The sequence below is a fragment of the Brienomyrus brachyistius genome, chromosome 3 (genome assembly GCF_023856365.1).
Source record: "Brienomyrus brachyistius isolate T26 chromosome 3, BBRACH_0.4, whole genome shotgun sequence".
NCBI lineage: Eukaryota > Metazoa > Chordata > Actinopteri > Osteoglossiformes > Mormyridae > Brienomyrus > Brienomyrus brachyistius.
Genome location: NC_064535.1, coordinates 2522367 through 2549063, shown reverse-complemented (window position 1 = coordinate 2549063; position 26697 = coordinate 2522367). Strand labels below are relative to the sequence as shown.

Here is a 26697-nt window from a genome sequence, read left to right as displayed (position 1 = left end):
CTAAAGAAAAATTAAGCAAAGCATTGCATCTTTAAAGGTCAGTCCAATCTAAACCCCCCACAGGAATTCATCAGAATGGAGGATCTCTCCCAATATCCCCTCACCTACCTGGAAGGAGGGTTTTGACTGACATGGAACCTACCCAATAGCCTCTCACCTACCTGGAAGGAGGGTTTTGACTGACGGAACCCACCCAATAGCCCCTCACCTACCTGGAAGGAGGGTTTTGACTGACATGGAACCTACCCAATAGCCTCTCACCTACCTGGAAGGAGGGTTTTGACTGACGGAACCCACCCAATAGCCTCTCACCTACCTGGAAGGAGGGTTTTGACTGACGGAACCCACCCAATAGCCTCGCACCTACCTGGAGGCAGTGTCTCCGGACCACGTGCCTTCTCATCCACGTTGCTGTGGGCCTGGTTCCGGTTGGACGAGTCCATGGCACTCCTGTCATCCTGCAGAGAAAGGCGAGGGAGAGTGAGTATTCCCTGAATACAGCCAGAGCGGCTCCTTCGGTGACTTCCCTCCCCAAGCAGGGTTCCCCACATCTGTGACGCTGCTACTCATGCATCATGACTGGAAGAACCAGGAACTTTTACTTTGAAGGTGGAAGACACTGGGGTCCTTCTCCTCTAGGTACATCAACCAGAACCATACAGGGGGGGGTATACGCAGTGACATACACCCACCTTTAAAAAAGATGGATTTACCGTGTACCCACCTAAAAATTGTCAGAAACACCTATTGGTCAGAGAAGTGGGTATATGCAATTATACAGCATAATATACCCGCCGACTAATATACCCGCCAACCAAGACACCACTGTAGCACTGAAATGAAATAAACCAGGTTCTTTTAATGACCAACAAATGGCATAAGTGTGTGTCTCAGAGGGTTAAGATGCTGTGTCTGTAATCGGAAGGTGATGGGTTCAAATCCCAGGTTCGACAGAGTGGTTTCACCGCTGGGCCCGTGAGAACCAGCTCAGTTGTACATTTATTTGGATAAAATCCACTGCTAGATAATTAAAACGTAAAGAAACCTCAAAGCCTCTAATCTCAGAAACTGAACCAAACCGGTCATTATCCCTCTTTAACTACGCTTTAGTTTAAGGTTACAATATATACATTAGAGATGGCTGTCTCTCTCTGTTTATTCTACCAGTCACATGACTGACATCCTTGCACCTTCACAGGTCGCCATGAGCCTCTGAATGCGACTCCAAGAATTCACACACAGAATAAGCACATACAACCTTTTCAGCAAAACCTTGAAATGTGCTTAGAAATAAATCTGGCACAAATAGAAAAATAAATCGTCTGGTAGCACGTAACCCAGGGCTCCATGTGTTCAGAGGAATTTGTGCGTCACGTCCTTTAAACACACAAATGGGGATGTGTAGGTTATTGTACAGTGGAAGCACCCGTCACCCGAGGTCCATTGATGTCATTGGAACTATAAGATTTCAGTCGCTTGGCCACAGCTCTAAGAAGAGAAAGAGGAGAGCTTTGCGTCAACCTTCAAATTCATTTCAAATTTATTCACTCCGACACCCAAAGCAAGCATGTGACGCGTCCTGCAAACCTTTTGTTGAAGATCAGAAGTAGATCAGATGGACGGAGAGCATGTATTATTCAAAGTGGAGCTTCTGTTCGGCAGCTTGTATGCTGGGGAACCCAGAGAGCTACATCCACAACACGAGTGAGGAGGACGTAAGCAATGCCGTGCAGCGACGCCTTCCGCAACCCTAAACCGCCAAGTTTGTCAACTGCCAGACAAGCAGCCATCTGATCGCGATTGTGTTCGGCGACGTCGCTAACCTAAAGGACACATCCCGGTAAAATGATCCCATCCGGTCATGGAATAAGGCCAAATCCATGAGGATAAACAGTGGATCTCTGCATCCAGGGGTATAGAGGAGGCCTACTGCGTATCAATCATCAGGGGAACCTCCGAAACTGTCCGAAAAGACACTTCGTACGCGGCGATTCCTGAACGTTGCACGCAACCCAAAGCAGTTATTTTACTCATTACGTCAGTTGATTTATTTTCCCCGTCAATGTAGTTCCATGGCGCGTTCGGCTTCGTGCGGGAGGCCCCATAAATTATCGGAGATCCAGCGTCATCAATCACAGGTTCATCAGTTATTCCATTCCCAGGTTCAGTCTCTCCAGCCCCCACCCACTTTTCCCGTGGGTCCGATAAGCCACCTCTGCATGTCGAAGCCCAGGGACCGCACACATGGGTTAATGCATTTTGTTCTCTCAATTACAAAATGGCAATAATTACAGCAAAACATAACCATAAACAAGCATAACCATCTGTCTGAGATGTCTGCTACACAGCCTTACACTGGATCACACTCAAGGAGACAAAGTTCTCCAGGTTGCCTCTCTGTCCTCAAATGCTTGTGGCCACAAAAAGTTCCACCTGCTTGGCCGTCTAGACCTTGAAGCAGGATCTTGACTCCCAAAACACACACATTTTGTTTCTGCTCCAATTCCATAGCAAATACGGGACACTGGGAAGAAAAATCGAGGCATTTTTTTCCTCCTGTTGATGTCCATTAACGCACATAACTCTCTCTGAAAGATGGGAGCGGGGGCATGCGAGCGCACAGGGCCGGAATTCTAAGATGCAGGCTACATTACCAATGAGCAAAAAGGCATTTTTTAGAAACAGGGCAAAAGCTCTCCTCGGAGTGAGAGACACGGGCTTTTAACGACCTCCATTAGCATCGTCGAGAAAAGCAATCACAGTCATGCTATGTAACACATGCCACAAACCAACCGCTGACTGATGGATGAATTAAATGCATCGAGCCCACAACACCTCACACAGTAGAGCATTTAAAGGAGAGGCGGGGGCACGTGCCAAAGAAACACGTACCAAATAACTCTCACTACCCACCCCCCAAAACGCTAATCTGATTTTGTGGTCACCCTAATGAGATATACTAGCAGACTCATTAAAGTCAAATTAGCCATCTCAATAACAGACGCAGATTAACATCCTAATTAACCAAGGTTAATCAATCAGGTGCTTAAGTGGACTTGCTTTGATAAACACCCTGATGGGCCAATGAGGTAGCTGTGTAAACATTAGTCCTTCGAGACAAAGACATCTGAAAAGCCAATATGTCATGGCCATCATCATCATCATCATCATCGCCATCATCACCCCCCATCACATACATGTCAGTGTGCGACAGTATAAAACGCTGCTAAACATACACGTCCCACAGTTAGCATGAATATTAAAGCCTAATGACCAAAGGGCGCTTTGCATATGCCATCAACCCACCAGAACCAACACTGACCCAGGATCAGACAGGTAACAGAAAGCGGGGACCAAGTCCCCCCACTGGAATCCTACATCATAGAGGCAGAACGTCCCAGAGCGAAGAAAGTCTACAGAGAGCCTGGGGGGAACCTCACTCATCGCACAGGCTAAGGGCAACTTGATGGTGGGAGGTAAATATAGCAGTTTGGTGACAGTCAGCACCCTAAATACTGCTGGTCTCCCACACGCAAACCGTCGGCTCCACAGGGGAGGTTGGAAGAACACAGACCTCCATCCCAGACCATCCCACCTCTCTGGGGGGGGTCACCTGAAGTGCTGGAGGTGGGTTTGGGCCGCGCCGGGGAACATCCATCTCTGCTGGCACGGAAAGCCCCGCAACAGCTGTCCCCTTTCCCAGAAGCCACTGCAGTCGCAGGGAGCTGGCACAGTGCGGCCAGGCCAGGGAGACCCCCGGCAGCAGCAATCCAAAGCTCTGATTGGGTGTGTGGGGGTCTCGAGGTAGCCCACGGGGGAGGAGCAGAGCCAGCAAACTCCCTTCATCTGGAGAACTTCACAGCGAATCGCTCAGAGCGCGAAGGATCTGAGAGGGACCGCAGAGAGACACAGAACGGCTTCTTGACACAAACGTGAACAGGGGAGGGGTGTAGGTCAGGAAGCGGATCGGGGCGGCCTTGACTATCCCTGCCATCGCATGTCCCTGCCATCGCATGTCCCTGCCATCGCATGTCCCTGCCATCGCATGTCCCACCACGGAATGTCCCCTTTCCTTTAATTAAATCTGAGACGTGCGAGTCTCCGTTTTTATCCTTCATTACCTGGGGCTTCGGAGCAGAACGGATTATGCTCTTCATAACACCACGGCACACAAACCAAAAGTCACACCAGGTGCTAAAATTTATTAAGCATTTTAAATCTTCTGCCTTTTTTGGGGGGGGGGGGGGCAGGCACTGCATTCTCACAAAACCTGAGCTGCACTCCGCTGATTGTACAGTGGGACGAGAACAAGTCAAGCAGCACTGGAAATGAGAAAGGTTGAGTTCAACAGCTGCACTGCATTGCACTGTCAAGTCAAAAGCATAAACAGTTTACTGAAATGACTGAATCAGCAGAAATATTGTTGGAAAACCCCAGATCAAATTCAAATGCAAATTTATTTATATAGTGAATTTTACGTTGTCTCTAAGTGCTTTACAGCATCCTCACCCAAAGCCCCCAGTGAGTAAGCCGTAGGCGACAGTGGCAAGGAAAAACTCCCTAGAAGGAAAAAACCTTGGGAGGAACCAGACCCAAAGGGGGAGCCCATCCTCCAGGGGGCGGCAGGGGAAGCCCTAACTCTAACCAGACCCAAAGGGGGAGCCCATCCTCCAGGGGGCCGGGACCAGTCAGTAAGATGTCAATCAGGGACACACTATGCATGAATGACACAGAACGGCTGGGTTGATCTCTCAATAAATTGTTAACCAGTTATCTAATGCTTCCAGTAGCTTCCGCATGTACTCGCAGAAGCGGTTTCCTCACCCAGCACGAAGCCTCTCAAAAAAAAAAAAAAAAAGGTTGTTTGAGGTCGTGTCACTCATCTGTGAGGAATCGAATTAATTCCGACCGGCAGCGCTTCACAAACCACAAACCACCTTCACAAGCCAGCATTCACCTTTGCTGCACACCCCCTGTGAAAGAAAATGGCTACATTCAAGGGAGAGAAAGGAACGAAGACTCAAGAAGCCAGTGCAAGACCTCCGCAAAAAACCAAGATCCAATACTGACAGAACTGAACCCTGCAGTGGTCATTCTCTGGAAGGACCCTGGTACCATTGGGCCGCGGCATCAGCCTGATCGCCCCCATTCCCCCTTCAACACGCAGTCTTCCTGTGTCTGTCCTCTGAGTCACCGGCCACCGTGAGCCTGGTGCGGAGAAACCTTTTATTTGGGGGGGGGGGGGGGGTGCCGAGCGGCTGTGAGGAATGTGGGATCGCCCCCCCAGGGTGTGGCAGGCCAAGTCATGTATTTTATCCTGTGTTTGATTATCTCTGCTCGAGTTGCAAGTCGGAGAAAAACGCCAAGAAAATGTGCTGCAAACGTCAGTTCCTGTCGGAAACACGCCCCCTTTCTAATGTTTACGTCGGAGAGAATTTTGTTGTACGAGATTCCCGCGTCGTCAGAGTCAACAGTAATTCCATTTCATAAAAATTTTTCAATATTTATTTTGTTAAATGTAATAGTTATACACACACATATATACATCTGCTAAAATATTATAAAGCGACATCACACACACACACACACACACACACACACACACACACACACACACACACACACACACACACACACACACACACACACACACACACCAGCAACACGTTTATGGAGGCAGCCATTTTCATTCCGAGATGTGTAGCTTGAACGGGAGGTTGGTTGGATGTCATGTCACGGTCCTCGGAATTTCAACTTTGCCGAGAAAGCGTAGGGAAGGTGACACGCTACCCAGGCTCCTGCTTCCAACGCCCATCTGTCCCAGCGACTTACAGCTCAGTCAGACAGGCAGGCGTGACGGCGGGGGAGGGGGGCAGTGTGCTTCCCAGGCAGAAGCCCCAGCCAGCCTCCCTAATCCATCACCCCTCTGCTCAGCCGACTCCTGCCGGCTCTCCTCCGGGATGCTCCCACGGCAATTACCCACATCTTCCACTTTCCTCGGATGAGAACCGTTTGATTGTTTGCGAAGCCTGAAAGTTAATTAGAGTTGCGGGTGTAGTGATTCCCCCCCCCACCCCTTGCCCCAGGGAGCCTCAAACACCTGATTTGAATCCACGAGCCGTAACAGACCCCTTCCGAAAGCCGGAAACGAAAACGTCCCGGAGGGAGACTCCGATCAGTCAAGAACGATAAGGCCGATATACTGCTCTCCAAATGCCAAACACATCGGCGCTCTCCAGAATTTGCCCCAGGATACTGATTTCATGCGAGGCCACTGTAGGTACCGAGACCGATCCGTTTGCTGTACAATGCTAATGGAGCAGAAAAAAAAAAATGGGAAAATGAAACAAGTGGTCAGCCCATTCATCACGGAGTAACCCCACTGGGAACACGGCAATCTGACCCCAGAGACACACAGAAGGGGTATGAGCTCAGGCCTCCTCGGGATTCAAGCCAGTGATCATCAGAAGGGTGGAGACAGGGAAATTCTCAGGCTCTGGGGGGTCTTCAGTCTGCTCAGAAACCCCAAGAAGGTGAGTCAAGAAGCTCAAATGGGTCAATAGTTCCACCAACCAAGAAGAGCCAGCTGCAGGACTACGGAGGGAACTTTTCCAGTACCTTTTGCACGGTACTCTTGGTACTTTTGCCTTTCCATCGAGTCCCTGTTGAGTTTCAGTACCAAAAGTTCCAGTTCTGAAAGTGCCAAACAAGCTGGGGTCCTGCTTTGGTATTTCGGTACTTTGTGGTGGGACTTGAAACGCTTTTTTTGTCGACTGTTAGGCAAATAGCCTGCCGCTGAAACACAATGCAAATGCTGCCTTGAAAACAGCTGCGAACTCAAAAAGTAATGAAAACAAAAGTTAAAAAAAAATAAGTGATTTAGCCGTAACAAATACAACAAACGATCCGGATGGCATTACAAGAAATGAAAAAGTATTTTGCTGAATATATTGACAACATCCTAGCGGCGCGAGCATATCGCGCGCACGTCCCGGCCTAGCGGCGCCAGCATATCGCGCGCACGTCCCGGCCTAGCGGCGCCAGCATATCGCGCGCACGTCCCGGCCTAGCGGCGCCAGCATATCGCGCGCACGTCCCGGCCTAGCGGCGCCAGCATATCGCGCGCACGTCCCGGCCTAGCGGCGCCAGCATATCGCGCGCACGTCCCGGCCTAGCGGCGCCAGCATATCGCGCGCACGTCCCGGCCTAGCGGCGCCAGCATATCGCGTGCACGTCCCAGCCTAGCGGCGCCAGCATATAGCGTGCGTGTCCTAGCGGTGTTATTTTGTTGTAATAAATATTGCAGTATTTATACAACAAATGTCACAAACCCGCCTTCGAGTGATTTAAATGGTAAGGATGAAAATGATTACGATTGTCTCAGAGAATCTATGTAGCACTCATGCAAATGCAAAGGAGGTAAAACTTTAAACTGATTTGTAAACATAAGAATCTATAAAAGGAATAATTAAAATTGCAAAGCTTGACAATTTTTTCCCCCTATGGATAGAGTAAAAGAATGAAAATATTTCAGGGAAACTTTAACCCCCTGAACAATAATGTCTAGTGATTGTATGTGCATAAAATGCGATGTTGGTGTTAATATCGCACATCACCCAGCCCTACAATGTACTACAGCCATTTTTTGAATTCAGTACAAAATACCCCACCTCATATTGTTGTGTCATTCGGTGCTGGCATTAGACTTTATGCCAGTGGAAAACCAGCACCTTGAAATACCGTACTTCCAGTACTTTTTTTTAAGTACCAAAAGTACGGTACCTGGTGCAGTGGAAAAACACCCCTAGATATAATTTGGTGGGGGGGGGGGGCTGCTCCTCCAGTACCCTCCAGGGCCAGAGCTGGTCTCACAAACCCAGCTGACCTTGAGCGCCAACGCTGATCGCCCCCCCCCCCCCCCCCCATGCATTCCCGTCTGCTCCAGCATTCAGCCTCACCAAGGTCTCCACCACCATGCCAGCAGTTCAGAAAAGGAAACTGAGGCCCTACGAGGAGGGGGAGGCCACAGATCCCTCCAGTTTCCTCCGCTGAAAACTGGGCTCACTCTTCACGGGTCTCTGATGCTCAAAACGGCTCTCTGATGCCGAGGAGTCGGAATTAGCCGAAATTAAAGCCAGAATTAATCCTGCATCACAGCCTTAATTGAAATTTCAGTCCTACCCCAGGGGTTAAGAGCAAAAACCAGTTACAGGTACAAGAAGGCGGAACAAAAAAAAAAAAAAAAAAGTAAGTTGGGCGAATGCAAATTCAGATTTTCTGTGGGTAGATACAATGACCGTCTCTCACTACCCACCCCCCCTCCCACCAGCCAACCAAAGACTTCCAGGAAACCCACTGCTGGAGTGTTATGGAGCCTTTCATGGCTGTCTCCAAGCTCCCGGGAAAACCGCAGAAGAGATCAGCTTTCTGATTGGCTGGGACCCCTGGCATTCACCAGGCCAAAGCACGGAACGGCATCCAGGGACCAGCTCAGCATTCGTGACTCACACCAACCGGCACGTTCAGGGAGGGAGGGGCTCCGCCACACAGACACAGCATCGCCGCTCCGCCACACAAAGACCCGCATGTGGTTCTCATGATTGCGAGCAGCCGGGTCCGGAGGTTCTACATGATAGCAGAAATGCTAACATGCCCCATCAGCATCTCCCCCCGACTTCTCCGCGGTGTCACTCGTTAAGGACCGGTAACGTGCTAATAAGCCAACAGCAGCACATTAACAAACAGGGGGGGGGGGGCAGCATTTACTTCTGTTTCAGTGCTAAACCAACACCAACTGGGACACTGATGGCCACAGCGGGAAGAAAAAAAATAGGAATAAATAAAAGGAGAGAAATAGGAAATAAGCGTCCAAGCTTTACGTGAAACGTCTGCCACACACATGGACGGCTGGACGAACGCACACCAGGCAGCCACACACACACACACAGACAAACACACACACACACACACACACACACACACAGCTCTCGCACATCTGCCATGAGCCATAACTGTACACAGCTGCAAAGCCAATTAATGACCTAATCCTGTGAGTGATGGATTCGGGGAGGGGGGGGGGGCAGCACACTGCCCAGAGCAACAGCGCTGAGTGAGTAACAGCTAATACGTACCACCTGGGCTGGGCCCCCCACAGCCGGGAGGCTGCTGAGCCCAGGGGGTGGTGCAGGGCGCTAACGACACGAAGGCCTGAAGACCAGGCTGAACATAAAGTTACGGATTTGCAGCTTAAACCAGGAGGGACCTGCCCTCTGCCTGGAACTGAGTTAGGGGCAAGACATAGCAGTTAAGAAAAAAACGTGGTTTTTTTTTTTGGGGTCTGTGTGACGCACAGGGGGAGTTTACACACTGGGAGGAGTTAATGATTCTACAAGCAAAGAGGAACCACTGAGTTCCAAGTGATAAAACTCTGATAAAGTGATGTTCATCCTGTGAGGGGCAGGCAGGCAGACACACACACACACACACACACACACACACACACACACACACACACACACACACACACACACACACACACACACACACAGTCAGCTGCTCTGACCCTCTGGCAAGACAGACGCATCAACACCCAACAGACAACATGCAGCTCCCCAACACGGACCCCCGACACATAGCCCCTGACACAGATCCTCAACACTGACGCCATGCGGAGCTTCAATCAAGAATTAGTGTAAGCTGAGCTAAGAGCTAATTACACCCCCAAGTGGAAAACAGCTCCACTGACCCACTCACTTGTAAACATCATCAAAGCTTGCGTGCTCAAATCCCGGAGACCCAGACCGGGGCCCTACGGCCTTCCCAAAGCACAGAGAACACACCCAGTCAAAAGCTCCTCCCATAGGGGCAGAAGCGGCCCGGACACCTGCAGAGAACCGGCATGGACACAAGTCGGCTACGCAAAACAAAACGCGCAGATTCAGTCTCACAAACCCCTTCCAGCGTCGAGCAGACGGGTGGAGGAAGGCGTGAGGCGGCCTAATCCAACCGCAGTCAGTCTGTGTCAGAGATTAGCGGCTGGCTTCCAGCGAGGTCCGTGTCGGCAGAAAGTCCCGGAAGCCAGGGGCAATCCCCCGCTTTCTCACAGACCCTCTCGCAGCCGGCCCCCTTTATGCGGTTAGGCGACTGGGAAGGACAATCGGCATGGTGAATGGCAGGCCGCCGGACCCGGCTAGGGCTGCTGCTGGATCCAGCCTCTCACAAAAAGGTTCCCATGGTACTGCTCCCGAGGCGGAACACTTCACGGAAGTATCCCGCCAGGCTGTGACTGCCACCCTCACCACCCCATTCATCCCAGGTGACCCCAGTATTCGCTCCCGATTGGCAGAAAACCTGCTGGTGAGCTTTGATTGGATCATTATTAAATAACAATCAATATTTCCTCTCCTGACACAGAGATACATTGAAACAAATTAAAACAGAAATTGGCTACTTTACCTTGAATTGGTTCATTTGTCCGTTAAACGCCAGCATAAATCACATACTGAAATTAATTAGGATGAATGAAATATTCAGTTAATTGTTCAGGGGACTATAATTTAATTTCTATATATAATCAAATAAACAACCCATAATGATCTCCGTCAATTTTATTAAAGGCAACAAAAAACTGAAAAATATGGATAAATGCGAAAACACGTGAAATGCATAGTTGGATGATAATTGAGGTTGCAGCATCAATGCGAGGTCGCAGTATCAAAGAGTGCGACTGATCCCCAGCTGCAGCAGGGAGGCGTCCCATCGCCCAGACACCATGCAGCACATTTAAGGCCAACACTCCCCTCCCTTTTAGGAATAAATCGCGTTTGACATTCTTATCATTTTGTGGCTGTGGCTTATCTCGCAGCAATCATGGCCACGTCACCATGCATTAAGCGCAAACGCTGCTGGACACGCCTCGTGTCGCGCCACTGCAGTCCCACGTGTTTTAACTGCATACTTGATTCATGGATTTGGGGGGGAATTCAATTAAGCCTGGGGAGCGGTTTACACAGGACGAAGCACGTCATTTTCGTGGTGCTCAGAGCCATAAAGTCCTTGTCAGGAGAATTTGATTTTCTCTGCAAGAATATAATACATGTATAATGTCTTATGGACACCTCCATGACCCCCCCCCCCCCAGATAAGATCAGCATGGCTTAATTACTGTTATTCCTTAGATCAAGAGTGGGTCTCGTTTACAGAGACCAATGGCAATTAGAGTCAAGGAGCCAATCAGGCTGTTAATCAAGGCCCAGACACTGAATATTCATAAGCGATAATCTGCATGCAAATGGGACGCTTCATGGGGAAAAACAGGCTCACAGCTAAAGATGGGTCTGTATGTTCAGACGGCAGACTGGCCAGCCACGATCTGAGCAGTCAGCCCTCGGGGGGGCTCCCAACCACCAGCCTGGTGGTCTGAAGCACGTTCACATGGCCAATGACCCGTACAGCAACCCCCCCTCTACGAAATTGCTAGATGAGGTGTGTCGGTGTCCATTAACCCACCTCCCGCCACCGAGTACGACCTGCAGGTGGTCAAAGGGCGGCACGTACATTCGCCTCCAACACAGAATCCGATCGACACGAGTGGAGTTAAGAGAAAGAACACAAGCAGTGCCGGTCAAACCATTAGGCCAGTGTTTCCCGACCCAGTCCTCAGGGACCGACGGACAGTCCATGTTTTTGCTCCCTCCCAGCTCCCAGCCAATCAGGAACACCGAATACCTGGTACAGGTGCGCTGGGAGCTGAGTGGAAGTAAAAACGTGGACTGTCCAGGGTTCCCTGAGGACTGGGTCGGGAGACACTGCCTTACGGATACAGCCAGCTGCCCAGGGCGCCATCTTCTGACGTAGCAAGCGAATTTCACTCGCTCTCAGATAGGGGGCGCCAGCGGTGATGCGCTCCTAGGACACCATGTGGGCTTCGACTAACACCAGACACAAGACGAACAGACAATGAATGCTACGCAATCCGGCTCACTTGACTTCTTAAAAAAAACTCGAATGAAAAATAACGAACCAATGAATGTGTTGCAGAGGCTGGTAGCTCAAAGGCATGACAGGTTGTCACATGGTCGCAGGAGATAATCCACAGGAATCTCAACTGTGACCAGGATGGGCTATGATTGGCTAAAACATTCAAAATACGTAAGCAAAAAACCCCGAAGTCCCCCCCCCCCCACCATGTGCAGGCCATTCTTGTTTGTTTCTGCACCAGGAACCATCAAACCTTTGCCAGGTCTAAGAATTTGGTTTTCAACTGGGTTGCACCATAAAACATTAATTTTACTAGTGGCTGTTAAATACCAGCTTCCCTCATTTAAGAACCAGTATGAGCTGCCTGCGTCTCGATCGGATTCCCCATATTTGATGAGCCACTGCAGTCACACTCGGGGGTGTCTCTCGAGATTCTGGGCCCCATGGAAGTACAAAGGCTATGCAGTGACTTCTCACTGGGAGAACTGCGAAACAAACCATTATCTGCTTAAATTAAGGGCAGTTGGACTCGACAGGGATCCACAGAACTTCCATGGGCGTTTTTTTTTATATTTATTATATATATATATATATATATATATATATATATATATATATATATATATATATATATATATATATATAATATATATATATATATATATATATATATATATATATATATATATATATATATATATTATATATATATATATATATATATATATATATATATAGACACACACACCTGATTTTCATGTCGGGGAAATACAACATCGTCATGGATGTTAAGTAAATGCTGACAAAAGCTGTACGCAGTTACATAGAATATAAATGAATGACGCTAAATATTTAATGAAGCACTCAATACAGCGGATAACTTGACAAAATAATTCCACATAACTGACACAGAACGACAACCACAAGGTCCTCGCTTTGGAGCCTGGATTCCAGCTGTTGCTGTGGATAAACAGTGATGATAAACAGCGATTCATTCCTTTAGTTTTCGGCGGTCTGTGAGACGACAGCTCTGATTCCTTCTTAAATCATTCTATACAAATCGCACAACAGCTCCTTCCCAATCTCGATGTTTTATGGCACTGGAGCTGAACGCCAGCACTGTCGCTTGATCTTTTTGTCACTCAGTGGGCGTACCCGCAGTGACTCCACCCACTGTGACATCACATGCATACCTCTGTACCAAAGTAGGCCCCAACCCAGCCAAATCCAATTACGTGGCAAATTTCAGAATCATACTAACTCTCCTCCTTGAGGACACCTCTGGTCGCAGAAGACCACAAACCAAAATACACTCAATAAATGTCACATTGAAAATATTGCAAAGCATGCAACTCTAAGACCTAATAGAAGCATTTAATACTTATAAATTATTTAGATTGTTCATCCCCAAAGGTAAATGCTACCAGACAGTTCACTATAAAGAGGAACCTTGTTACCTTGGAAATAATGGACTTTATTCCTGATAAACACATTATCTAATTGCACACAGCATAAAACGAAAGTGCATGTTGCAAGATTTTCTCCTGCACTCCCCGAGGTGAACACGAGCCCCCAGCTCCTCATAGCTCAGCTTCTCCTGGGCTACACCCGTCGTTCCTTATTTTTAAAAATGGGATCTCGCTCACAAACACGCTGTTTTGATGTCACTGCCAGTGTTTGGGGGAAGAGCTGCGTTCCGGCATCCTCCGGAGCAGGCCGCACTGGCAGACGCAGTGAGCAGCCACGTCGCCATGGTTACCGCTCCTTGATGTACGGGCCTCGTGCACCAGCAGAGAAGGTGGGGGTGGGGGGGGGGCTCAATATTCCAGCAAGGCCACCCACTGCTTCCAATTTCCCACCAAAGTCATCCCACGGAGGATATAACACCGCCAAGGACAGTTGATACGCAAGGACGCCGAGTAACACTGACTCCAGAACAACCAATCAGATTGCACAAGAGGAAATGGAAGGCCACACCCCCTCAGACAGCCTGCCCTGAAAAACACACACCTCTATTGCCGCAAAAGGGCCTTTGTATTACCATAGATATGAAATCCATTTTCACATCGGTGAGTCGCAAATCACATTTCAAACTACAGGTGAGAGACGGGAAGTGAGAATGAGGACCATGTATTTGCCACCTGGACTGATGACACACACACAACACATCAATATTTATCTGCTTGGACTCAAACAAACATGCACAGAACTATTTCCTTACCCTATGATACATAAAATGAATATAAATTATAGAACAACATCAAATTATGGTGGAAAGTACTGAACAAGCAGGCTTTCAGGCAGCATTTCAGAACCACGCGAGTGATTTTCATGAAATATTTTACAGCTGTATTTTGAAGCAGATTAAGTCGGGTTTTTTTGGGGTGGGAAGGGGGGGTATGTCCTACCACAGCACATCTTACTCGTAATGACATCTGACAAAGGTGATTTGTTAGTAGATGAATTCGGCAAGAACGAGCACATAGTGGAAGCTACTGAGATTCAGTCCCAAACTGTCAGAATTTCTCCTGAGGAATGAAGTCAGCAAGAAGCCTGGACCCACAAGGGCTGAACATGCATCTCAGCGAGGAATTCCTCTTGTGGACCACAGTATCTGCTGCGGATCCTGTCGCGTCACCGGCACTGCGCCCCATGTAATCTAATCTCGATGTGAGGCGACCCTGGATAAGAGAATCTGCCAACGCTGGTCTGAATTATGTTTTCTTTACGATATAAGAAAAATGCCTTGGCGGTGATGGAGATGAATTGCATTTGAGGGCACGGGCCTATTCTGGTTCTGCTAAAACAGGACGTGACAGCCACCAACACAGATAAAAATGAAAATAAACAGCACAGCTTTCTAACAGATTGAATGGTTAGCAAAGTGTCCAGCGTGTGCAGTAACAACCGTGGGGCGATTTGCAGCAGGCCGCTGTTAAACAGACTGGGGCTTCCAGGTCAGGGGCCAAGAGCTCGAGGCGGAAAGTTTGTATGTGGCCTTCTCCCCTTTGGTCTGAAAGGAGCCCCAACATCACATTTGAGAGGCACAGACCTGCTTGACGTTCAGCTGTGTGATACAGCTCTGCTGGGTAATTGTGCACAGCTAACTGGCAGTGAACGATCTCCCATCGTGATCTGCGAGAGGCAGCTTTTCAGTGGTACCACCATAAATGACTTACGATTTACAAACAAGCAACACATTCATGGCTGCAGGAGAAAAAGGGGTAGTCAGATATATCACACACACACACACACACACACACACACACACACACACACACACACACACAGTGAGGGATCTGGGAAATAATGGGCCATCTTAAACAAAGGCCATTCCTCTCTCCATCCATAGGTGATCCGTTGAGCTTCGGAAAGACCAACATCATCTCTGACTGTTGGTGTCATTTCATTACAGAACAGGCCACAGATGTTCATCGATGGGCGGATCCAGGTGGAGGAAACGCATAAACACAGCGTCAAAAGTAAGAATTGTTCAGGAACCAACTGGAGTCAAGGGATCAAACTTTTCACCAGATCTTTCAGGAACACGTAGTGGGGCATGGGTACAACTTGTGGGCGGGAACAGACTCCATCTACATCGACACCACTATTCTGCTAGCCTGAGTGATGCGTCGTTCCTCCAGCCTGCAGCACAAACCACTCAGCTGCATCCATCAAACATCAGCTGGTACAAAGGGTCAACCAAAGGTCGACCACTGCGTCTCTCAAGTCAGAGACATGACGACACTGGTGGCCGTACTGCACCACCACTGAGGCGATCTGCACCTCCCTCCATGTTGCAGCACATATTCACTGCATTTTTATTATTTCAGTTCTCTTGTCTTGTGCCGTCACTTATTACAATGCTCTTTGTCCTAATGCCCCCCAAACATGCACCTGTCCCCCCCTCCGCAGCTGCAGCATCAGAACTCTGCCATGCCCCTCAAACATTTATGGCAATAAGAAGTTGAAGCGTGTGGCCGGAAAGCGGTCAGCGAAGGTACAGACAAAGAGCATTTAGAGATGTCTGCAGTCTCACGGGAGAAAAAAAACACACACGACACAGACAGGTGGTGTGCAAGAGTCAGCCAACGCACCCTAGAGCAGGATTAGCGCGCTAAGGATCACAGTCATTAAACTGATTTCAATTACGCAGCTCTGAAAGGTCAAGGTTGTTCGAGGAATCGCATGACCCATTTCCCTAGTAAAAACACCTCCAGACTGAAGCTCTCTTCATCAACCCTGCACTCTTAGTGAGACTCTCTTGGGGTAGAGAGCTGCAGCTGAGAAAAGTCAGCAAGTTCCAACATAGGCAGAATCAAAACAGGCGTCAGCCAGTCAAAGCCCCAGCCCCCCGAGTGCCCCCCCCCCAACCCGAGTGCCCCCCCCCCCCCAGTGACAAAGGTCAACAACCGGCCTAGTTCTTCCTCGTCTCACAGCCACTGCAGGCACCACTGAACATACATACATTCATGTTGCACAAAACCAGTACGTTCTTTAAGGCTTAAATATACTAATTTATACATTTAATATATAAATACAGACTGGTGCTGGAAATTATTTTAACTTTGCTTCCCCTTGGTGTTCATGAATTCACTCTACTAAGACAGACCTTAGATAGTGGCCATATTAACCTTGGAGAAAGATTTCACAGGTCAGCATTGACTGACTGGCCAGGCTGACGGATACCGATGGCTTTATGACGCCCAGTGAAATATTCACCAAACAGCTTCCAAGGCGGACAAACACAGGGGAGATACGACTTTTACCACCAGTCTGCTGAAAAAAAACAGGCAAGTCCTCGGCCCCCGTGCCCCCCCAGAATAAGCTCCAGGCTGACCCTTATGGAAAAGCGATTGGCCTCCACGATAATAATAATAACTGATACTTTATTGATCCCTGTGGGGAAATTTTCATTACACCTCCGTCAGTTCCATCCATCAGTTAAGGGCCTTGCTTGAGGGCCTACAGACGTGCTGAGGCTGGGTTCGAACCGGCAACCTTGCGATCGCAGGCACACGGGCTTAACCCACAGCGCCACATGCTGCCCCTACAGCTGTACAACAAATCTGAGGTACAGACGCTGTACTATACTTAAAATATATGCAGACCTTACAGTAAGGTATACTATTACTAAAACACACGCACATTGCATGCCTTCTATATTTTCTATATTTATACACACAGTCTTCAGGGTGACCAGGTATACATTTCACCGCACGTTGTCCTGGTATAAACACTGTACATGACAAATAAAGGAATCCTGAATCTTGAATTATATTTGATGGGCAGCAAGAAACCCAAAACAAAAACAATGACACAGGAACGTCGGCCGAGGAGGAAGCGACAATAGCTCGGCATGTCTGCAAAACACAAAGCATCGTACAAGAAAGACGGGGCTCCGTCTCCCGCTCAGAAAACGAGCAGAAGCTCGCAGAACATGAATCTGAAGAGCCTCCAGCGTGAAAAGCGTCATGTAAACATTCCCGGTGTTTGTTTGTACATACTGGCAACCCAGAAGTCTCTCTGCTCCCCATGCCCCCTGGAATAAGCTGGGGGCTCACCCTTATGCAAAACGCATGGATGCACCCCCCCCCCCCCCAATATCGGTGTACAACAAACAAGGAAATCTCTTTTGCATCTGAACCTCTGCATAGTTATGTGTACTGGTGTGCGCTGGAATGCTCGCCAACATACACACAGTTTAACAGCACAACATATGAATCATCCACATTAGTCATGAAATTTACTCTGCAAGCTGACAGAAGCAAAGATACCAGAATGATACTACCAAAGAATACACTGAGGAGACGAAGCTCAGAAGACACCAACACAACTGCCTTAACACCAGTCTGGAATGTCCAACCATTCTTCAAGATCGATTCCAGACATATAAGGCTACAGAAAGGCAGCATTTTTACGGTTCCCTATGATATCTAGTCCCTGATACACTGAGAAGGTCCATCAGGTGGTCCATACAGCTTCAGTGTTACTCCACACCCCAACGAACAAATCGTGAAAAGTCACACCAGGCCGCCAACTGCGGTCGAAGGCGCTCAATAGGCTGATTGACCGCGTTGGCTGCAGTCCCGGCCGAACCCATCTGCCCAAAAGCAGTCAGCTGAGCAGGACGACCGGAGAGGTGTAGACAGACAGCTAATGTCAGGACCCAGAAAGGAGAGACCTCAGACTGCACACCCCGGGGAGCCCTTACCAGACAGACACTCTACAGCAACCTCTGCTTTCGTCCTCAAAGCAGAACCTAGTTCTTGCATTGAAAGGCTTTCTGACACGTTGAAGAAAAATATTTCGATACTCAAAGCAAAAGGCTCTTTGATGAAACATCCTGCAAACTCAGCGCTGGTCATTTGCCAGCTTCTCCCGCTAGAGCGATGGTACAGAGAGTAAAAACCAGGCCATTAGAGGTCACACGTCTCCTGTTCACTCGCACCGTAAAGGCAAAGACGGAAGTGCGACCCATGCAGGGATACGCGATCGAGTGCTTCGCACTAACAGAATCGGTCATTTGGCCACAATCAAGCCACCGATTATCACAGCTGGAGCATGTGTGACGACGACGACGATCGATTGAGAGCGACGCGCGACCGAGTGGAAGCGAGCGGAATGCCTGATGTGGATGAAGCTGAGAAGGCCGTTCTTCTGCAGTGCTCTCTTCATTAATGTTTTCTATCCTTTGTCTCTGATACGCTTCCCAGAGCAATTCATCCTTTGAATGGCTGCACCTTTGTCTCCTCACGCCAACGGCCTCTCACTTCTGACTGCCTAATAGCCAGAGATAAACTGGAACTCGTCCCCTGCTTCACCTCTGCCGTAAACGCACGTCTGGGGAGGTGCAGGCAAACCCCTCAGAGTCCAGGCGTGTTGCTTCTAATTAAAGACAGGATTCAAAGCTCGTCAAGCCAAACGGGGGACGTGAGAATCTAGGTCATGGAGAATCTAACATATGGGTTTATAACTGCCTGCATGATCGGTCACCAGGTTCTCAGTTCCAGGTTTACAGGCTCTCAAGGGAAAGGAGGAATTCTGGGTATCGTACAGGGTGTCAAAGTGATCTGAGGGGGTTCCAGAACCATCTACACAAATGCCCAGCCTGGCAGGGAACAACACAATCCTAGAATCATGAGATGGACAGACAGCATGACAAAAACGACAGCCAGCCGGGTCTCAAACAAGGCAGAGAGGAGCTGTGGAAACCATCACTACGCACAGAAGATGGGATTCAGAGTCCTAGTGGGCTGCACTCTTATCTTCTTCAGCTTCTATCTGATAAGTGAAGCACCTTTCGTCACAGCGAGCCTCCTCCTGGAATTACAGCTTAGGAGTCCATATCTCCATCTACCACTAGCAGTTTAGATACAGCTCGACTAAACGCCCTGCAGTCTCCACTCTGTACTTCTACTTGGCAGAAAGGTGGCTTCAAAATTAGGAGACTCTTCAAATACCGTGTCTGATAGGACACATTCATCTGGTCTCTCTCCACAGTACGACACTCAAACGTGGACTGTTTCCGATGGCACTGATGGGAGGAATGCAATTTAACAAATGATTAAAAAGTAAATGCTTAATTTAGGTGTTTAAAGTTAAGCTTACCCACTCAGCGTTTCTGAATACAACTCTGTGTGTATATTAGAGAGCTTCCAGGCGAACCGATCAATAATTATTCATTAGTAGGACAGTGGGATCAGTACAGCTTGTACACTAAACCTGGCCTTTATAATTCAAGCTAACTAGAACTGTGCCTCTCGGACATTGGGCTGACAAGCTTCCGAAGATCCACCGTCCGGCCAGATCTTAGTACAGGTGGGGGTTCAGAAGGCTGAAGAACCAGAGTGCGGCGATCAAACCAATAGTCAACTCACTGCATGACCCAGAACACCTTCAAAAAACCAGACCCCCACCATCCTGGGTGAGAAAGGCAGACTGACAACTCTGTCGGAGAGACAAATTTAATCAGAGGCTCAACATGGCAGGCCATGTTGCCATGGGGGGGGTTGCAGGTGAGCGACGGAGCGCCAGGAGTCTGGGGCAGAAACGACCAGCAGTGCGACAGTCAGACAGGTAGCGTCTTCACAGTCACTCAGCAGTCACTTCCACCCAGCAAACCCAACGGCATCCCTGCTATCGCCGGTAACTGAGGAGATGGAGGTGAGAGAAATTCATGGTCACTGATCCATGTCTTTCGCCCGTCTTCTGGGGGGGGCGGTGACGTCAGCAGCAGACAGCTGTTCCATCGCTTTCAAACAACATTTTCATGGGGAGAAAAGTACAGCAGAACCGCCACCTGGTTAGCTTTACCTCCCCCCGAACTCCATCCTGGGAGCCAGCGAGGCAGGGGGACATGTGCGAGGAAACCAGAGGGGGAGGGGGGATGGGTCACCATAAGGACAGAGAGGACATCTGCTCCTGAAAAAAAACTCAGCTTCAACGACCTGTCAAGTCACGGTCGGGCAGCAGGGGGCATGGTGGTTAAGGACAAGAATTCAAAACAGGATGAGAATGAAGAGGTGCTGTACGAAACAGCTGGCTAGGTCAGCAGCCATCACTATACGTCAAGGGTGGGGGGAGGGGGGCAGTGATGGATGGGGAGGGCAAGCAGCAGCTCATATTCTGCAGAACGAGCATTTCTACTAAAGCCCAGAACCTGATTTCTCACACACATGTGCGTAATTATACCTTTGTGGGGACTCTCCATTGACTTCTTTGGGGGAAACTCTAACCCAACATGGCGACCATGATGACTCCTACACTAACCAAACCAAATGTGACACTTCTGGAGGTTTTGATTGCATCCACAGATCTGAAAAACGGTCCCCACATCATCACAAATACAGGTTTTTCTTACATTGTTTACAAACCTAATCCACACGCACATGCTCACACACACCAAATTACTTCTGGGGGAAAAAAATTGTGTAATTTTGTATTATTTTTGTTGTACATGATTTGGCGATTTTGAAAAGATCTGGAGAAGAAAAAGCATTCAGCCCTATGAAAGAGGAGACAGACTGACGGATAAAGAGGACAGACTGGGCCGGACCTGCGGTCCCATTTCATTCCCGGGTTCAGATCACAGAGCTCAGCAGCACTCGCCCAGCCAATCGGATGCCGCTGGCATCAGTGCCCTGGCCTGTTAGCAGAGTCGCGTAACAGCGCAGTAAGATACATTAAAGGGAGTCCCATATTGGAGTCCCGGGGGAACCGGCACAATCCGGGACATCGCGGCGCAATCCGGGACATCGCGGCGCAATCCGGGACAATGCGGCGCATCAGTTAGAAATTAACCGCACATGGTCACACAAAGTTCCACCACTTTATTGTTTACGAGAAAGGAGAACCAGTACGCAGTAACTCGGAAATTATAAATATTTTATAGTTTCTCTGGAAACAGGTGGCGTTACAAGACAATGGCACTTTAATGTCCAGTCAAAGACACCAGTTAGTGAGTTGTCCACAGTTAACACACACACACACACACACACACACACACACACACGAGCCGGTAACCTCTAATGGCTGCAGCTCCGTCATCATGTTCACGAAATCTCCCACAATGCAAATCACCTCTGGGAATAACAGCTTGATGGTCAAAACCCCAGGCTGCAGAGATGGGAGTTTTCATCAGAGCCTCACTTGAAACCTGGAGGCTTTCCAAGAAAAATAGGAGGGATAATAAATAAATAAAAATCGATCCACTGCAGAATGACAGCAGTGTCAGCTGCACTAAGGAAAACTCATCGGTACTGTGCAGGCTGCTCGCGGGGAGGCTGCCAGGGGCATGACAGGATCCACATTAATACAGCAGGGAGCCCCCTACCTCTCCCATCCTGCCACAGCATACACAGCATGGCTGCCATGTGGTGCTGGTATTAGGCATGGGGGGCTTTGCAACCCGGACACTGACAGCGTTGGGGGGGGGGGGTCACCCCTTTGCGGGGTGAAAATCTCTTCCGGTGAGGGTCCTCCCCCGGAAGGAGCGCTCGGACAAAAGTGGCTGAAGACAAACCTCCTTCAGAAGATATGCACTTATGTTTAATTTTTATTAATTTCCCAAACACACAGATAAAAACAGCACTGCACCCCCACCAAAAGCCTGGGGTAGCTGATCAGCATGCAGCCGCATGTCCCCACACAGCTGGGAGTCTTTTTAAATTCCAGCAGCCCCCGCAAGTGCCCATGCCCTGCTCTGTTGCCCCCAGAATCCTCTGCTGTGCAGTCAGATTGGGCCCATCTTCACCAGGGGAAGAGCAGCAAAGGCAGCGACTTGGGCCCTGCCTGGATGGCAGGCCTGCACAGCACAGCAGGCCTGCACCTCGCCCAGGAGGCCTGCACCTCGCCCAGGAGGCCTGCACCTCGCCCAGGAGGCCTGCACCTCGCCCAGGAGGCCTGCACCTCGCCCAGGTGAATCCTCATTAATTTTGCGAAATTCAGTTTTTTTTGTAACTTTCCTGGAGGCAAAGATCCTTTTCCCGCTATACCTGGCAGGTGTGTGTGTGTACGCATACATTTCATTATGGGGACCAAATGTCCCTACAATGTGATAAAAACCTGTTGTTTTGATGTTCTGGAGACCATTTTTTCGGCTCCCATGGGGGAAACTCAGTTTTATAATAAAAAAAAAATCTGTGACTGTAATAAAAAAAAACTAAAAATACTTATGGTTCAGGCTAGAGCTGCGTAGGGTTACGCTTCTCATAGCACCTTCACAGGACCTGCAGAACCGAGTCGCTTTCTTGATCCTGCATTACTTGATCTGCATCGCCTTTGAAAGAAAAATTATTTAAAAAAAAGTTTTGATTGAACCCTGGGGTGAATCAAAAACACAGGTAATAAAACTTACCCCTCGGCCCGCCCCCCGCCCCGGTTAAGGTGAATCACCCAGAGAACGGATCCTGGCAGACGTTCTGATGCATGCAGGGCAAAAATACAAGAAGTGAGAAATTAGCATGAAGCAGAAGCCCTTCTAACAGTCGCTGTAAGTGACGAAGCTGCTCGGGTACGAGGACAGGCGACGCCTGGAGGCCTGAAGTCACGCTTCCTTCAGACAGGGGGGCAGATTCGCCTTCGGACACAGGGGCCGTTTATCCAATGACATCATGCAAATTCTGTGTGGGGTTTTTTTACTCTTACAAATAGTTCAAAGTGCATGTATTTTCAGAGACCACAGCCTGCGGGTGCGATGTGGTTTCTGGGGATTCATGGACTATTATGGGATGCTACTAATCATTATACCTCACAGCTTGGGGACAGGAAGAAAAAAAAAGCTTTTCGATTATAAACCGCAAGTAATAGAGGGAATATCGGGTGTATAGCGGATGTATGTTCAAGGTTCCGACCAGGGGTCTCACACCAGGCAGGACAGACGGCTTCTCGGCCTCCGTATTCCTGAGCTGCCCGTGTGAGTCGCCCCCGTCTCCAACGGCCCAAAGTAGGCCAGCGCCATCCCACTTAACTCCGTTTCACACCTGGCCTTTCATCCTGGATTGACATTCCGACTGCGCCGCCCCCCCGCTGTAACTCTCCATAAGCGAGCAGTGAGTCCGGCCAGCTGCTCCAGCGGCCCAGAACAGGAGAGGCAGAGGGGGGGGGGAGAGAGGCAGAGGGGGAGGCAGAGAGGGGGGGGCAGAGAGGCCTCCGACGGAATCCAAACAAGCCCCAGCCTGGCATCTGCATTGCTCTCATTTATTATTCATACGCATGTTGTTCTTTTGAAGGGGACGAGTGTGGATACCTGAGGCAGCTAAAGCCCATTTGGTCATGGTGCGGCTCCGCTTTCTGAATACAGTGATGGATAATAAACAGGAAATGGGTAAGGGGGGGGGCACCGGGGAGAGGATCCCTGCGACCCTTTGGAGGCCAGCAGGCTGGTTGGATGAATGGATGAGTGGATGTATACTGGGGGAGCCGCAGACCGGGGGAGGGGGAGCCGCAGACCGGGGGACGGGGAGCCGCAGACCGGGGGAGGGGGAGCCGCAGACCGGGGGACGGGGAGCCGCAGACCGGGGGACGGGGAGCCGCAGACCGGGGGAGCCGCAGACCGGGGGAGCCGCAGACCGGGGAGGGGGAGCCGCAGACCGGGGGACGGGGAGCCGCAGACCGGGGGAGCCGCAGACCGGGGGACGGGGAGCCGCAGACCGGGGGACGGGGAGCCGCAGACCGGGGGAGCCGCAGACCGGGGGAGCCGCAGACCGGGGGACGGGGAGCCGCAGACCGGGGGACGGGGAGCCGCAGACCGGGGGACGGGGAGCCGCAGACCGGGGGACGGGGAGCCGCAGACCGGGGGAGCCGCAGACCGGGGGAGGGGGAGCCGCAGACCGGGGGACGGGGAGCCGCAGACCGGGGGACGTCCAGCCAGGCACAGAACCACAGCCGAGGCGACAGCACACCTGAGCCCCAGACCTTTACTGGCCTCCCCTAAGACGAGTGAGCTGATTGGCTGCTCCACCATCTCCTCTCCAACAGTTCAGTTACTATGGCCATTCCAGGAACCCCAAGCAGACTGGGGGGGGGGGGGGGCAGTCTCTCAGCATGGGGATCTCTTGGGGTTCCTGTCGTCTTCCTGTCGTCTTCTGCTTTTGGTTTTGCTGCTCGTTATCAGGTTACCTTGAGGAGGCAAGCGATGCTAACATCGCTAAACCAGATGCTAGCGGGCCTTCCCCTTTGGCGGGGGCCATGCTTCACCCCCCAGTCTGATGATAAATACCCACTCCCTCAAGAGCGACTCCTACTGGTGACAAACACACAGCGCCTTTGTCTGCCAGGTACCAAACCGACGGCTTTAAGAAGGTAAAACTCCACCTGTTTAACAGCATGCCACCATCGGACATGACACACACCGCAGGGCTGTTTACAACCAACATAACATTCGTTTGAGGACTTTTGTCAATAAATCGCTGGTCTGAACCGCATGTTTCTTTGGACGAGAACATGAGTGATGTCCCAGACTTTCTCAGGATGAAAAAATGAGCAAAAATCCTGGATTAGTCTGCAGAAAACCACATCGACTGCAAGGAAGAGACGCGGCTCAGGTCTTACTGCCCAGAAACCACCCTGCGTTTCTGAGTCCGGCCTCACAGTAACCGAAACAAACGAGGTCTAAATTGTCCAAGCTGGCCGGCTTCCCCTTTGAAGTCCTCCCTCCCATGTACAGCCAGCTTAGCCGCAAGCCCCCCCCCCCCCCAGGGTGACACTCACAAGCAGAACATGTGACCAGTGACCGGACTATTAGCTTGTTGCTAGTTAGCCTTCTCAGCACCGGCCTGCGAGTTTGACACGCTGCACATTCCGGCTCCTGTCGGCCCGTGACGGGGTGCGGGTGGGTCACTCCGACTCCAGCTCTGGGAGGGGGCCTCTCTGGAGACTATAGGGCAGAGAAAATCAGCCATAACCACATCACAGACAGGGGTGGGAGACGGGTAGAGGAACAAAGCCCACATAGGGGAGACAAAGGCAGCACCAGATGGGTGTGTGTGTCTGGCCCTTCAAGCTGGGGGGAGGGGGAACCCATATCATTCTAATAATTATATATATGCAGTGACATACTTTCCATAACAATGCCCAGGATAAGCCTTTTTCAAAACATCACACTCTACCTTCACAGAAGATTAGTACCATCGGTCTGACAACCATGCGACGTTATCAAATAAACAATAACTGGATCCCTACTTGGACGGCTTTCACTCGTTAGGGATAGAGGTCTGCCGTGGGTGTAGTGTAGACGCCAAGCCACTGCAGACTGTAAGACACTGGAGTTTGGACCCAGATACTGTTTATAGGAATATATTTTCCATAGAAACAAGGAAGAAGAAATAATCGACCACCATTTTGGCTCTAGGCAATGGGCTTTTCCCCCACACACCACAGCCAGGGCGATTTGTGGATAACGCTAAAAACAGGCATTTGTATGAGGATGGAAGCCCAGAGCTTACGCCCCCTCGGCTGATCCTGAGCAACAGTATTACTGACAGGCTGAAAATGTTATCACTATTGTAGGAAACGGTACACCGGTGACATCACTCTGCCGCTCCGGGGATTTGAACCGGCAACCTTCTAGTGACAGGCGCCGCATCCCGAAGGGGGGGGGGGCTGCAGGAGGCCCAGACGAGCCGGGGGCATGCCCACCCCCCCCCCACCACCCCGGGTGAGTTCATGCTGGTCCCCGACGGCGCCCTTTCTGTTCTGACCCACATGACGGCCGGCACACCTGAGCAAGTCTCACTGCTAAAAGTGGCACACAGACCCCAAAATAAGACTTTACAGTACGGCGGTACATCAGCAGCGGGGAATCTGGGGCAGAGGCAGCGAACTGGGGGGGCATAAACCCAGTGTCTTCATGAGGCTGTGATGTGTACCTCGTGCCCAAGACAGCCAGGTAAATCGTGGGCTAAAGACTCTCCAGTTTAACCTGTACATGCGGACATGTGGCCTGTTAGCTTCACAAATACTCACACCCTGTCCTGCTCTATGAAAATCAAATAAGTAAAGAAAATACTCCAAGCCCCACCCAGCACACATCCAGCCCATAATAATTCAGAGCAAACAGGGAACATCCCATTCCCACCTCCCCCTAACACTATGACTGGAGATGGTCTCCAGAAATAAGGGAGTATCTGGTGAATCGTGGAATCGGAATTCCTCACCTTGCCGATTACCATGGCAACATGTGCAGCGATGACATGGCGTGTGCGGTCAGGAGCTGGG

General features: G+C 50.0%; 1 protein-coding gene across 1 annotated transcript in view; it reads right to left on the bottom strand.

Annotated features, from left to right (window-relative positions):
• galnt2 (UDP-N-acetyl-alpha-D-galactosamine:polypeptide N-acetylgalactosaminyltransferase 2) overlaps positions 1-26697 on the bottom strand; it is a 62689-nt gene that overhangs the window by 25704 nt on the left and 10288 nt on the right. Inside the window, 1 exon segment of the mRNA XM_049006469.1 lies at positions 368-458. Within this exon segment, the coding sequence (XP_048862426.1) occupies positions 368-458 (91 nt within the window).